The sequence below is a fragment of the Sphaeramia orbicularis genome, chromosome 13 (genome assembly GCF_902148855.1).
Source record: "Sphaeramia orbicularis chromosome 13, fSphaOr1.1, whole genome shotgun sequence".
Classification (NCBI taxonomy): Eukaryota; Metazoa; Chordata; class Actinopteri; order Kurtiformes; family Apogonidae; genus Sphaeramia; species Sphaeramia orbicularis.
The window spans coordinates 26966119-26982260 of record NC_043969.1 but is presented as its reverse complement, the minus strand read 5'-3'; the positions used below and the strand labels follow the sequence as shown (position 1 = coordinate 26982260).

Here is a 16142-nt window from a genome sequence, read left to right as displayed (position 1 = left end):
ACACATACACCCTTGTTATGTCTTCTTCTCAGGGCAGGGAGTTATACATTATGTTATCTCCCTAATCGGCAAACCAGCTGCAACTGGAAATGAATTAATAACAAATAAAATGCACCCACTACATAAAAATGTGTAGATTGCCCTGGGGCACCTAAACAGGAAACAGTGAAACAATTAGACTTCTTGTTTTGTTCTGACCTCTGTTTTGTTTTGTTCTACTTAGCTGCTGAATAGAATAAGCTGGAGATAGAGACTGTTGTTTTTCTGTGTCTGTAATCACCACGGTTAAGCCTCCCTGGTCATAGCAGGGGTCAAATCTGTGTGAACACCCACTTTTCATCCTACAGTGAAATTAAATACAGTGTTACTGTCGAGCTGTATGAATGCTGTAATTCTCCGCTGACTGCAACCCACACTGAATGCTGCGGTTAGCCACCCAGGCCTATATGGTGCACGCATGTGATAAGAGGCAGCGATATGGCGTCCTAATTGCTGGTCTGAGTGCTGTTGGAGGGAGTTTTCAGCAGGTTTCTTTTTCACTTTCGCTCCATTTGATGTCTTTGAAGTTGGTCTTTTATCTGCTGTTGCTCCTGATGGCTGTTGTCTTTGGTGTGGTGCTGTGTGCGCCCTGCTCTTTGAGCACTCCTAACATGTAACAAAGGCAAGCCCTCAGAGAGAAAAGAAGAGAAAGGGAGCTCTCACATTCTTTCTCACATAAATTCATATGCTCACAAGCACTGAAACTTGCTGTATATACATATAAATCACATTTAGCGACAGTCATTCACATGCAAAAGGGGAAAAAATGCATCTGCTGTCAATAAAATCTGCTCCCTGTGATTGTTTAACATGTCCTAATTTGATAAAGGGCCAAGTGCGGGAAATGAGAGAGTAGTGTATTTGTCTCAAGGGTTGTAGTAGGGTAAATATAGAAACACAGACAGCACCAGTTGATATGAAGGATACCATGGTGTGGAGTGCTATTGTGACTCACCAGGCTATGATGATTGGATGACTGTGTATGTGTGTAATGTTAGCTCACACACATTTGGACTCATACATGTGCAGTATTAGTGTGTTTGCAAGGCGTTTGATAAACACTTCATTATAACTAGCCCACTCTTTACACCTCCGACTCATTGTATAAAAATCAATTACAATAGTGAAAGAGCATGAGTGTGTTTTTAAGTAGGGGCTGAAACTGGGGGAAAGCACAGAGGCAAGCAACAGGGAAAAGACAGTAAGAAGAAGCCTGGCTGGCTCCCGACTGGCTGTGTGGGGATGTGTGTCTTAAGAGTGTGTTGAGAGGAGAGTGAGAGCGTCGGTTGTCTCCATGTCTAATCAGCAGAACACTTGTGTGTCCCCGTCTCATTGTCTCCTGGGCCCCTCAGAGCGGAGGCCCTCCACTCCACCACCACACCTCCGAACATGCTGATAGACGCCCAACCCTCTGAAAAGGACAGCCAGACTGGTCGAGCAGGAGTCATAAAACTGAGTATGAGGAAAACATTCAATAATATGATGTGTAAAGTACTAAATGGGGCTTTAATAGTGATTACACACTTGAGGTGATGTTCAATCTTATTGGAAATGAAGTATGACTGCACTTTTCATAAACTATACAGGAATGCCCTTGCAGTGCACTCAATAATGAATATAGTGACGCTTATATTTTATAGCATTTTTAATCTCATCACTAGGAATATATATTTATCACTTAACTGAAATCACCATATTTTAATTTTACTGCCCAAATAAGGATTAAATCCAAAGTAAAGGTCCTATTAAAAAAAAAAGAAGAGAAAGATAAATATGGATCAGCTAGTATGGTTAACTTAGCCTCACTTGTGTTCAAGGTAAAAACACAACGAGTCACAACAGTGTGCTGCTATAGTTTTCCACTACAGTCTTCCTCAGTGGGACAGTCGCAGGACAGGCGCGTCCCCGACCCCACTCTGCTGCTCCATCTCGGGGCAGTAGTGCGCGCTCCCGGTTTCAGCAGTTTCCCAGTTCCGTCTCCTCCATTACTGGCGAGGCTCAGAATCAATAATTCAATAGTTTTGGCGTCTAAATCCTGCCCCAAACGGCGAGATACATAAATGCTCCAGACTTCAGTGCAGACTCTGTGAGATCAGTATTAATTAATAGCTAAAGACATTGTGTTTTGTGTGGAAATATCGGAAGGGTAATGCGATCTGGATTCCTATAATTATAGGCTCCCGTGTCAGGTGTTTATTAAATGTTCAATAAAAGGCGGTTAAGATGTCAGGAAATGAATCAGGCAAATTTGTAAGTCAAGTGAGGCAGCAGTGAATAAATCTTTCTGCAAAGACTGTGGCTTTCTCTTACTTTATGAGCCGCCTATAGGCTGTATTTTCATGCGTTTTAACCAAACTTTAGGCCATGACAAACAGCCAACATTGTGTATTTAGTGTTGTGGGCAGGAGGACAGTTTCGGACTGAAGCATGATGATACACAACAGAAAATGTTCACTGAATGCGATCATAGCCTTTGGACCGTCTTTTCTTTCTTTCATTTTTTTTTTTTTTTAACATGTAATATTATTGCATTAACTGACATCATCTCTATTATTTCCGTATTAAAACACACGTTTTGCTGTCAAATTAATTTTCGATCACAATTAAAATGCTGAAATTAAATCAACGTTGCAATTTTGTTTTACACAATTATTTGCCTATTAAAATTAGCCATGGGTTAAGAAGAATTAAATCGCAAAGGGACGTTTATCTGCTCTGAATAAAACGTGTCTTCGGTGCTGCAAAACTTTTTCTTGAAAAGGTCCATGTTTTTATCTGCCTGTTTCTAAGGCTTGTACTGGAAATTACCAGTCATCTCCAAACGCTCCATAACCAAACTATGAATAATGCATTGGTTTGGCATTGCAGCAGCAACAGACACCCATGTTCCTGCCTAAACGGGCCTGTCACAATGTGACGTTATCAAAAGACCTACATCTACACCATGAATTATTAACAATCGTATGCTCTCAAAGCTATAATAATAATAATAATAATAATAATAATAATAATAATAATAATAATTTTATCTAAACCAATTAATGCAAAAATAATGTCAAGTCATTAAAGAAACTTCAGTTAATTTATTACAGGAAAGAAAAAAACATTTTTTGTTTTAGGCGGATTCACGTTTCACATAAGTGATGGAAAAAAAGTAAAACAATTTCATGAATATTCTTTAGAAACCCGTGCCTCAAGTTCACTTTCACTGTTATAAAAACATCAAATTACAGAAAGCACATGATTTTTAATACACAGAAATAAAGGAAAATACAAAAATGAACAAAGTCCCCACAAGGCATTCATAAAGCCACTAAATAATAAAAATAATGCATGTTTCTCGTGTATAAACATATTTTACACGTGCCCGTACCGGTTCGCATACAGTCCTCGCCCCCTGTTACTGTCTGTCGGTGTTCAGTGGAGATGACATGTGACATAATGTTGTCCTTTAGGTGGGACCGCCTTGCAAATATGGACACTACGGGTTATCCTGACAGAAAAAGTTCAGCATAGCCTGCACATCTATTATAATCTCACATTTCTGGTATGTTCATTTCACCTTTACCAGAGGAGGTCCAAACAAGGCCAAACATTCAAGTGAGAGTTGAAAAGGGGAGGAAGAGGGAGGAGGAGGGGGAGGGCATCCATGAAAACAAACTCATCATGCAAAACACTGCATCTTCAAATTTGAACAAGAGGGACAAACACTTCTGATGTTCCCTGTTTTGCCAAAGAATCCCCGCTCTGTCCTTTTACAGAGAACGTGTTTTGAAATATACCGAGGCCAGCCTCTATGTAGATTCAGAATGAAATAATAACACTAATAATATTATATTAAAACAAAAAACCCAAAACTATTGCAGAATGGTTCGCCTTGTTTGACAAAGAATCGACCGTCCCAGCTGCATCTTTCTCCTCCTCGGGGTGTCCCGTGGCCCTCCTCGGCTCCGGGGCCTCAGAGGAGGGACCTGCGGAGCCTTTTGCTATTTGTCCCATATGCGCCACGGCTCTGGAGTCCAAAAACCACGTCTGTGTAGGCTATCACGTCACAGTCTTTTTTTCTTGTCAGTCTTTTCTTTATCTCATAAATAGCCTATATTTTTTTATAGTTATACTCGTCGTCCTTCATTAAAAAAGAAAACATAAATATCGTCCTTGGATAGTATTTTTTCTCAGTGTGTCCTCGGGTTGGGAGCCTAAGCCTTTATGTTCAGTGTCTCTCGGTGGCGATGACGTGCCACGCAGTTGACGCACGCCCCGTGTCCTCGCGCCTTCCTGGCGTCACAGTCCCAGTGCGGCTGTGTGCTTTTTGGCCTTCAGTCTCAGGTCGGCGATGCTGGAGTTCTTGCTGGTGTTCTTAGCGGCTGCGGCTGCGGCTACAACGGAGGCGGCGGAGGCCGACTCGGCCGCGAGCGTGGCCAGGGGCAGGCCGAAGGGCGGCGCGGGGAACATCATGTAGGGCGCGTGCGCCGCCAGGTGAGAGTGCAGGTGGTGCTGCGCGTGGGCCACGGCGCTGTCCAGCTGCAGTTGAGCCTGCACCTGAAAGGAGAAGGGCGGCACGTTGCAATGACTATCCTACAGGACGGGACGCACGGATGGGGGAGAGAAGGGGGAGAACACGCGTTAACTTTGCAGTGGGTTGTTTGAAGGGTCATTTCACCTGTGGCCTATGAAGTTAGCTCTGTAAGTGCATAGACCTGCTCACAGTAGAATTAGAGGGCTCATCTTCAGGGCTGAATCCTACTGTTCTGATTCTAGGTGGAGTATTTCTACTGGAGGCCACTGCTGCTCTTGTGGCTCAGAGGTCAAGTTTTATTTGGACCTCAGTTGCTTGATATTGAATCTCACTTCAATCCTTCATGGCCTTTGTGGATCTCAAACCATTGCAAACACTATCCAAACCCAGATGAGGTATTAAATTAAAGCTGGACTACTGTTGTTGTCCAGACTCTCACCTCCATCCACCTCCAATACAGAAATAACATTAATAATAGGAGGCTTGTGTTGGAGGAAAACATTCAGAAATTCTCGTCAGCATTAACTCCACATTACCAGACATATTGAAATATTTGGTTTTTGAAGTTTACAAAGCTGCAAAAATGATCCACAAAACAATAGAGGGGGGATTTTTTTTTTTTTTTTTTTTTTTTTTTTTTTTGCTGCGGCTACACTGTGAGTAGAAGTGTCATTGTGGTAATAATAAGAGTTTAGTTACCCCCTACATTGGAACAGGAGTCTCTGCATAGCACTTGGGCAGAGACTGTGCCAAGACAGCAGTCTGGGGATTGGTCTGGTTTTAAGACTAGACGCTTCAAAGTAACTTGCCTGTTGGAATGGCATCCGTAAAGCCCCCACGTTGACATATGGCGCTACACGACAAGCTTCAAACTGATTCGCTGCTCCAATCAGGACTCCTGGAAAGAAAAAAATAAATAAATAAATGAATGGAGAAATTAAAAAAAAAAAAAACAAAAAACAAAAAAAAAAGATGATAGCCTAATTGTGAGGACACTATTGGAACCTCAAAGAGTAAATTGCAGGGCTCAGTAACGAGCAGTAAGCTGATTTTCAGAGTAAACTGTAATAAGGTTCAAGATAAACACTCACTGAAGAAATCACAGTACTTTTTTTTTTTTTTTTTTTGATGGCATAGCCTAATTAAGTGGAAATTAAACCATGACTCAAAACAGTAACAGCACCTATAAAGATGAAGGCTGCTGCAAATTTGTGTGTGTCTGCCTCGGAATAGAAAATAATAGAGCAAAATAGAATAAGTATACAAGTGCCAGTGCGTGATAAAAGCGTACCTTTATGTAACTGGTTTTCCTGTTTTCTGCATTTGGCTCTTCTGTTCTGGAACCAAACCTGCAGGGACAGAAATTAATTAGAGACCTACTGATTGGCAGCTGCTTGTGAGGCCATGTGTAATTCCTCTCAAAGTGACAACAACCGCAGAAAAACAATATCCCCGAGGAGCTCTGAAATATTAATGACACTGCTTAACCCCAGATTTTAATTATTACATTTAGTCTACAACAAGAGAGACAGAAAAAGAAAAAAAATATATATATATAAAAAGGGAAGGGGGGGAGTAAGGTAAAAGCAGTAGAACTACAAAAAGGTGACATTAGATTCTTATTAGGAGAATAGAAACCCCCTTGTTGAAAATGTGCAGGACTATTGGACTATAATAAATAACCTTGTCAGCGTTGGTTTCATCTTTCTATAGATTGGTGTCCCCGAAGAGTTGAATGGACTCTCAGATATCGAATAGCAGCAAAGCTATTACGGTTTTGGACATCAGAGCAAGGGGATCTGAGAGCATCTCCCTCTTTCTCTTCTCCCATCTCTCTCTCTCTCATTAAATGACCGCTGAAATTAATTACCCTTATCTGCTGAAAATCCATGTCAGTGAAACGCTTAAATGCCTTGCAGTTGTGTCTAATCACCGCCATAACACGTACTTGCACAAAAACCCCGCTTCAAAGACATTACTCACTCCTCTTTTTCCTTCTGTTAAAATCGACAAGCGTCAATTTCAGAGAAACGCCTTGGAACACAGATTAAACGATTTATTACTATGATAATCTGCTTTGAATCTCACAGACAAAGCTCGGGCTAAATTAGCCCACAATACAACATGTCAATCTGCAGTCTCCCTTACATTAGTCCCATTTACACAGTGAAAGCACGATTGAAATATCATATTGATTTGGCTGTCAGCGAGCTTCATTTATTGACCACAGTATATGTCAAGCGGAAGTCCTTTTGTGTATGCTTCAGATATAATTTATTGCCATGATAAAAAATTTAAAAAAAAAAAAAACAAACAAATCTTCATGTGCTTGTGGCTCAGACAGAAATAAATAATAATAATAAAATAAATAATAACAATAACAATGAATGTGTGGTCTTTGCACGCAACTGGTAAAACTTTAAAAAAAAAAGATATAATGCTCAAAGAGAGAAAAGGAGCTGTTTTTGATTTGGGTTGAAAATAATACATAATTTATGCAAATCCCCGAGCCGTGCCCCTTGTTCGGGACACAATGCGCCTTATTGGTGAGATTCCAGTCCAGGCCGGGAGAGCCCTGCAAAAAAGCTGGCTTTAACTTTTTTTTTTTTTTTTTTTTTTTTTTTGGGAGGGGCAGGAGGGCTGGGGGAAGTGGGTAAAGGTTGAGTTTAGGATGGGGAGCCACTGGGCCCGTTATGATTTCTTTTTCTGTTTTGTTTTTTTTCCCACCCCCTTGTAGATCAGCCGCCATATTCGATATATAGTCAAATCCTCTGGCCTCCCCTGAGCTCCAGTGCGTAAAAGAGTCTAAAATAGGATACTATAGGTTTTTGGATTCGTCAGAGACAAACAACTATGTCTTCATTGTCCCATGGTGTCGTTACACAAGACGCTGAGCCCCCCCCCCCCTCTGAATGACTGACTGACTGAAGCCTTACTGGGTTTCTGCGCAGATGGTCTTCCCCCATGAAAAACGACAACAGATCCTTTTAACATGTACCCCCCAAAAAACTCAAGGCAAATATTTGTGTGCTTATTTGTCGCGGTGGATTTGGACAATAAATAGCTAAATGACCCTCGTGATACTAACAGGGCCTAATGGAGACAATTAGCACAAATTCAATAATAAGACAGCACAGGGTTCTGAGAGAGAAAAAACCCAAAGATATCAGATAAAACCATTTATGTTGTAAAAACACATCATCAGACTTATTAAAACATAAACACACCTATAGGCTATAGGGGTGTGTGTTTTACACATTTACACACAGACCTAGAACAGTCCAGCTTTAGTGTAACTGATTACTAAATTATAACATAAACAATGCATGCATAATATGAAGTACATTGTAAATAAAATCAGATGATATAAAAATGTCTTGTGGGGGAAAAACACATGAAAAACAATAACCTGCACTTTTATTCATTTTATTTTACAGTGTCTAATAGCATTATTGTAGTGGCCATAACACTGATATTATGGTGTCATGAATTTATTATTATTATTATTATTATTATTATCATCCGTGCATGTGTTTTTCCTCTCTTTTTCCTGTCTTTCTCTTGGACCGGCTCTTCCTACCTGGACTCGGGCCTCTGACAGTCCCAGTCTCTGGCTCAGCTCCTCCCGCATGAAGGCGTCCGGATAGTGGGTTTCGTCAAACAGCCGCTCCAGCTCGTTGAGCTGCTCTAACGTGAAGTTAGTCCGACTTCTCCTTTGTTTGATTTTAGTCTGTGTCTCGTCCTCTATAGGCTTCGAGTCCTCTTTCCTTTCTTTTACGTCCGTGTTGCCTGGCGAGAAGCAGGAATAAAATATAAACATCACTGATGCACATGTGCTCTGACCTGGTCCCATGAGCAACACTGGCCTTCAACTTTGCATAATTCTAAGTAATGTCAGCATGGATTGTAAAAACTGCAGAGATATATTGCACAAAAGCACGTTGCATACATATATTTAATAGACATATTTGATCCAGTCTCCTAAAATAAAGTGTAAGTCTGTGCAAACCTCAGATCTTTAATTTCTGTGATACAAACTGTTACCCACACAAATAATTTTACTGACCTATTTTATCCAAAGAAGGGAAGGAAGAAAGACATGCCCTCACAGCCCTCAAATATCACACAGCTATCAGACCTCGGATGTTTTGTAGAGCTACATAAAGCTCTTTAATTATTAACTGCTTATAAATATGCAATGTGCCCACTGTTGGATGCCTGATAACGTGCTTGTCGCAGTTCCGTTTTTAACCACGATGCCCACGACAAAATACATGTCATTTCTTTTTTTTTTTTTTTTTTTTACACTGAGAAGACTTGTCACATTTTAGACCAGGTTCCATAATGCACCACGAACAGGACGAGACGGGACATTTCAATCTGCACCACTTTTATGCAAATAATAATAATAAAGAATTAAACAGTCACTCTGAAACAGTTGGGTTGTATCTCTATGAACGCATTTAACCTGAAGGTATTATTGTTGTGATTTAAATAAACTTTTTTTTTTGTTTTTTTTTTTTTTGCTTAAAGTAGGTTATTGATTCATTTACCGATATCCTTAAAATGTTGACGCTGGCTGTTTACTTCTATGTGCAGTAAGGCCGATATATTTTTTTTAATTATTGAAAAGTGCAAAAGAAAAACAGTCCTGCCAGCCAGTCTATGTGATATTTATACAATGTGTTCATCAGATTTGTATTCAGTCCATCACTGCACATCATGCGCTTTCACACCTGGAAACAGACATGTAGGCAGACAGGACCTGATTCCCACCTTTCATGTGCACTGATCTGTATGTCAGGTGTTTGATACGCCTTTCTACCGTTAAGTTAAACACGGAGGGTTTTTGGTAAAGGATTTTTGCAAAAATAAAGCCAAGTGTGTAAAAAAAATAAAATACATTTTTGCTATCGGTGGAAACGGGAAATTTATTTTAACTTCAGGCAAATAAGCAACAAAGCAACTGCTTGAATTAATAATAAAAAAAATAAATAAATAAAATGAAAGAGATGTAGAATACAATACAAAAAGTAATATTAGTGTGCCACAGGAGGCCTTGTTGCTAAATATACCTCCGGGGTAGGCCCTTTCTGATGCACCGAATCAATGAATTGAAACTTTTTCACTGTGCTACAACGAGGCAAAACATTAGGCTGCAGGACATGTGAATATGATGGAAAATATCAGGCCTGTTCAGAGCAATGATATCAAACATAACCTGGGACATCAAAGCCAAACATCTGCATCTTCTAAAATATATATATATATATATATATATATATATATATATATATATATATATATATATATATATATACAAGAAAAAGCGTGTATTCATTATTTCTCGACCTACAGTTCGAGCATCCTGCTAAAAGCAGTTATATTTATGATACTAAATTGTGCTGCATTCGTTTACTAGTAATAAAACTGATCTAACTCTGCTTTCTACGTGTGACATTCACGCTACAGTTCGAGCATCCTGCAAAGAAAGTAGTATATTTAGGATTCTAAACAAGGCTGCATTCGTTTTCTAGTAATAAAACAGACCTAACTCTGATTTCTATGTTTTTCCTGCTACAGCTCATGCATCCTGCAAAGAAAATAGTGTGTCTATGATGCTAAAATTGTGCTACTTTGGTTTATGCAAGTATTAAAACTGATCTGTTGTAATTTCCTATCATTGGAGCATCCTGCAAAGAAAGTGGTAGGCTATATATTTATGATGCAAAATTCTGCTGCATCCGTTTTTTTTTTGTTTTGTTTTTTTTTCTAAGGCTACATTTTTTATGATTCCCACGCTACAATTCGAACATCCTGCAAAGAAAGTGGTCTATTTATGATACTGAATTGTGCTGACTTCTAACTCTGCTTTCATGCATGTGATTTTCAACTCATATCTACATGATCCTAGTGTGTACGTCCCCATCCAGACAATCCGTCAACACAGTAAACGCATCTTCTTACCGTCAATGAGTTTAGGACTCCCGGCGTCCCTGATTCTTTCCGGGCTGAGCATGTCCGTTTCCCTTCCCGGTGAGAGCGCAACGTTCCGGGTGACGACCGCCGCCTCTTCTCTGCTCCCGGGCTCCGCAGTTAAAGCCTCCCTGCTCCCCGCACGCGCAGAGCCGGTCTCCAACACCTCCCTGTACGTTATCACTTCCTTCTTTTCCTTCACTTTCTGATCGAAAGACTTAGACACGAAAGCGGTGAGCTCTTCCATCACCGTATTCTCCCCTCATATATATATATTTAAAAAAAAAAAAAGAAAAAAAAAAAAAAAAAAAGAATCTCACACACTCACACACACACTCTCACCACCACACACTCACCACACACTCCCTCTCTCTCTCACACACACTGATCCACGACAGCTTAAGACATCAATGGTGTGGCTCGTTTTAAAGTCGACCCCTTGAAAATGATACGAGGTGATGCTGCCAACTCTGGGAAAAGGTAAAAAACATGTAAAGATATATCTTCTCAGCCAATTCCTCCTCCTTTGGTAGCGGAGTTGGGAACCTGCTGGTGATCCTCTATTGAAGTCACAGTATTTATACTTTGCGGCGCCTTGCCCCCTTGATCCGTGCAAATTACCTCCCCTCAGGATGCCGGGATGAGCCCCCCTTCCCCTTCACTGATACGAGGGAGAGAGAGAGAGGGAGTAAAAAAAAAAAGAGAGAGAGAGCATTAAGCAGCAACGTCGCTATTGGCCATTAATCCGAGATTGACAAGAAGGACTAATTAATTTAATTAAGCGCTCATTCGCTGCTATTGTCCTGAGTTAGTTTTTTAGACACCCGGGAGATGGTCATGGATCTCTCTCTCTCTCTCTCTCTCTCTCTCTCTCTCTCTCTCTCTCTCTCTCTCTCTCTCTCTCTCTCTCTGCAGGGGTGTGGCTTAAAAAATCTGTAAATGACAAGAGAGGGAAGCACATGGTCGAGGACTCCTCTTCCTCAGTATATATCTCTGTGATCTGGGGGTTGAAAATAAGACACAACGATGACACGGGGAAAAAGAGGTGGAAGAAAAAAAAAAAAAAAACAGAAGAAGAAGTAGCCTAGAAGAAGACCAGCTGGGATACCAAGCCAAGAGGAGCCGCGACATATTTTACAAGGAGCTATAGAGGAAAAGAAAAAAACAAAACAAAAAACAACAGCTCCAGTTGAACATATTTGGCTTCAGTCCCAGTTGCTTAGCCCACAGTTGCTTTGCTTTAGGCCTGGTAAATTAATCTAGCTGTTAAGTTTGCGGTGATTCTTGATTTGAAATGGAATATCCTAAAGAAAACAAATCGATTAAAATTGTTAAAGCGTCACAATGACTCGCAAATTATTATTATTATTATTATTATTATTATTATTATTATTATTATTATTATTATTTTTATTATTATTATTATTATTATTATTATTATTGATAATAATAATCGTGCGGAATTAAATATTAATTCATGAATAAGAATAACGTAAAAAAAAAAAAAAAAAAAAAAAAAAAAAAACTTAAGGGACCCCATGAGACAAATTAGTAGGTTTATGTTTCTAATCATCCATTACCTATGTATTTTAAATTGTCATCATTAGTGAAGCTATAAGGGGTAATATTAATTCTCAGTGGACTTTTTAAGCTATTAGGATGTTAAATAGCAGCTAAACGTTTAATTATAGTGCCTCTTGCGATGCGTTGCCATTGGGCTCACTAATTAACGTTTTCAACTAGCTTTTTCCTCCTGAAATGATGCCTGTATTTGCAAAAGAAAAAAAAAAGATTAAATAAATAAATAAACAATAGTGCACTTGCGGTGAACGTAAGTGAATGCCGCAGAGAGGAGAGAGAGAGAGAAAATAGGAGGGAGCAATTAAATGAGAAGAGAAGGGAACATATAGCCAGACAAGGAATAGGATACAGCAGGATTTTGAAAACGTCGGGATGAATTTGATGCAAAATTAAGCGTGTTTATTGATAATCTATATAAAGCCCTGGCTGCACATAAGGGCTCTAACAATTCCCCTAATTAAATATTAACGATGTTTCAGCTTGAACCTTAGGCATTAATTACTATTAGCCTATTTCTGCAGCATCTGAAGCCAGGATGAATTGCTAATCGCTGTGATAAGCAACCTCTTGTTTGTTATTTGCAAGGAAATCCTCATTAACTGCAAACTGTTGTTTCTTATCAGTCGAGTTCTATATTGATTCCTCACCCATTCACCCACTGTCAATAAAAAAAACAGCGGTAATTCCACCTACGGACTTGTTATCCGTTTATGAATTTTATAATAATAATAATTACTCGTTTACTGTATCATTTGAATGCTCTCCCTTGCCCTCCGCAGTTCTCTATGTGTGTTTGTGTAAAATCTTATTATGTGAAAAGATGACCTTATGCAAATCACCACTGACAGACCTACAACTCACGCATGCATTTGCTCATTTTATCAGAGGTGGTGCTCGTGTGGGCACATTGGATCAAAACTGGAGGAGCCATGGACTGGTGATATGCATGGGTAAACATTCTGTTAATTTTTTTTTTTTTTGGATGTTTTCAATTCTCTTCTGAAACAGGGAGTACAACAAAATAGTGAAAGATGATAAGGTGCATGTTACATCTCCATTAACTGACCTGATGCTTCTGGATCTATTATAAAGTATAGATCATTGTCAAAAAGTGGCCTCAGTGGAATAAGCAGTAGATGAAACAATATCTCAGCTTTGGATAGACTATATTTCGCATACAAAAATACAACCATAACGTTTCAGTTTGTAGGTTTAATAAATTCAGATAATGAACCTCTAAATAAACTCCTTATAAGGTTAGCTTTGGTTATGCTGGCCTAGTTCAGTTGAGTTTATTATAATTAAACTGCTTCAGAATATATTAATTAGTGACAAAAAACCCAGATCTCTTATGGGTCAAAATAGTAATTCGAACAAAATAAAGAAAGCGTCAACTACCAGACAGGAGCAGACTCTGAATCGATTGCTCTGTGTTTGATTCTGCTTCTTGGGCTCGATCGATGTTTTCCGGTTTGACTAGTGTGGTCTTCTGTGCAGTGCATGACTCAGTTGTGGATTTCGGCAGCGATTTAAAGGTGAGGAGCGGGATTTTAGTTTTAAGCAAATTTAAGGTCTTTGCTTCGTTTTTTATTTGCTGCAGCATTCATTATCTGAAGCACTAAACGTTGCTTTTACAGAGCAGCCGGAGAGAGTAAGCCGAATAAAAAACAACCGATAAACGTTGGTTGAATTAGCAGTACTGCTAGCATGCTAGCTAGCCCCAGAAGAAAACATACATCAATGTATTGTCATTTTTATATTTGTGTTTTCTGTTAATAGTGTAGGCGACACTAGTTTTATTTTATGATTAAACTTCTTAACTGTTACCTCCAACCATGCTAAGAAACATGCTATATTAGCTAGTTATAATACTGTAACAGGCATCACCCTCAGAAATGGTCAGATTTCATGTTAATAAAACACTTACGATTATAAATGAGACATGAGCTGAATATAATGCTTTGTTAATGTTAGTGCTATTGTGATGTGGAGTTGTGTGCATCCACTATGTTGCGGAAAATCGTCACGTTTGGGACATTTAGCTAACCTATCTATGTATGTTTATGTTCTCCCAGCTGATAGTCAACCAACATGGGTCGGCGTTCCTCTGACAGTGAGGATGACAGTCGGAGCAGGAGGAAAAGAAAACAGCGTCGTCGTTCCTCCTCATCCTCCTCTTCATCCTCATCTTCTGGCAGCAGGGTGACCAGCAGCCGGAGCCGGAGGTCCAGTCGCCGCAGCCGCTCCAGAGACAGAGACAGAAGGTGAGTCAGCTGCACAACATGCATTCTGTGTCCTTGGAATGATCAGGATGTCTGAGGTGTCCCTTTGTAAGGCTTTTTGTTTCACTTCCATGGGCACTGTCTTCATGTTGCCTTGGGACCCTTTTTTATACTTTATTTTTTATTTGTTCTAGTACAAGGTACAAAACAGAGAAATGGTGACAGGTACATTCAGACATGTACATACTGTTTGCTGTTCACATATTGAATGAAAAAGTCAAATTTTTCCAATATTTTACACCCTTGTGTCTTTGTGACCTTCTTGTTGAGGTTAAAAAGTAATAATGATAATTTTCATCATGGCAGGATTAGATGTTATCAGAAGTATTTTCTCTGAAGCTCCACTGCTGATTTACATTCTGGATATTTTTGGAGTCTTTGTTCTTTAGTTTATTGCCAAAGAGGACTAAAAACAGGAGCTTACTGTACATAAATACATTTGGCTTCCTTCTCTCTATGTTTAAACATATTTTAAGTCTGAAATATAATGCTGTTATGTGTATTGTTTACATGATTGGTGAGCTTAAGTAAGTGTTAATGTTGCTTTGCCAGTGAGTAGTTTCATGTATTTTGAAGAGTGTGCAGAATGGACCCAATCAGCTAAATCCTTCATATCATTAGCCCCATAGCATAATTGCCTAAGTCATATTTTTGGCCAAATTGTGATATCTGTGTAACTTTACTCTCCTATCACTGCTGATTCATTTTGCACCATTGCCTATGACCTGAAAAAAATATGACTTGGGCAATTATGCTATGAGGCTAAAGATATGATTTTCTTTGCTGCATCAGTTTTTGATTATGTAAGCTTAAACTCCATTAGATGAATAGAATAATATTGATTTACTTGCTGTCAAACACACACAAACAAACAGACAAACAAACAAACAAGCAAAATAAACAATTCTATTTATGCCTAGTGCCTCTGATGTGTTACAGAAACATAGCAGTGAAACTTTGTTGAGTGGAGAAAGTACTTTACTATAACTGACATATACGTGTAATATATATATATATATATATATATATATATATATTGTGTGTGTGTTGATGAACAAATATGAATAATAAAATAAATAAATAATAATAATAAAAATAAATATGAATGTTTGGCTACTAAGTAAGCCCAAATATGAACTCTAGATGAATAAAAATGCTAATGCTGATCAATCTTTCATCATCTTTGCTACTCTAAACATAGACTAACAATAAAATGTATATCACCTTTTATTTATGTGGCTACAGGTCTTTATAGAGGTCAAACAACTACGCCATAGAGGTTTCTCATGGGCTCCATTTTAGATCAGACTTGCATAGTGTAGGCATTTAAAGTTACATGTCCATGTTAGTTCATACAGCTTCATCATACATATGAGTTTTGATTTCCAGGTCTTACAAAACTTTACATGTAGACTATTATATGCAACAGTTTCAGAGGTAGTAGAAGGAGGGGTAATAATAATCAGCCATCTTCACAAGTTGACGAGTTGCTGAACTTGGCCTCCTCCATCTACCCTCCATCCATTCATCCATCCACAGCTGCCACTGACTCTGTAGCTCCTCAGACAAGGCTAGTTGATGGTAATTATTTATGAGCCTTGGTCAAGGTCCATTATTGCTGATGGGAAGCCATTGCCTGTCTGCACAGGGTGGGGCTGGGTGGGCAGTGTAAACTGTGGGACCAGAGTCCCGGATCTATTAGCCATACATTTTGATCAATTAACTAAGACCTTGTGGATGTGTCG

At 39.1% G+C, this 16142-nt stretch overlaps 2 protein-coding genes across 3 annotated transcripts in view; one reads left to right on the top strand and one right to left on the bottom strand.

Moving 5' to 3' along the window:
* Positions 1–3102: 3102 nt before the first annotated feature.
* shox2 (shox homeobox 2) overlaps positions 3103–16142 on the bottom strand; it is a 43445-nt gene continuing 30405 nt past the window's right edge. The window contains exons 3-7 of one of the 2 annotated variants that reach the window (XM_030152319.1): positions 10526–10795; positions 8139–8347; positions 5850–5907; positions 5368–5456; positions 3103–4617 (exon numbers count right to left, since the gene is read on the bottom strand). In XM_030152319.1, the coding sequence (XP_030008179.1) occupies positions 4324–4617; positions 5368–5456; positions 5850–5907; positions 8139–8347; positions 10526–10795 (920 nt within the window). In that variant the 3' untranslated portion in view covers positions 3103–4323. The remainder of the gene's footprint in view (positions 4618–5367; positions 5457–5849; positions 5908–8138; positions 8348–10525; positions 10796–16142) is intronic. The other variant, XM_030152320.1, reaches the window with a different exon arrangement.
* rsrc1 (arginine/serine-rich coiled-coil 1) overlaps positions 13586–16142 on the top strand; it is a 111787-nt gene continuing 109230 nt past the window's right edge. Inside the window, exons 1-2 of the mRNA XM_030152322.1 lie at positions 13586–13650; positions 14191–14379. Of these exons, the coding sequence (XP_030008182.1) occupies positions 14207–14379 (173 nt within the window). The 5' untranslated portion in view covers positions 13586–13650; positions 14191–14206. The remainder of the gene's footprint in view (positions 13651–14190; positions 14380–16142) is intronic.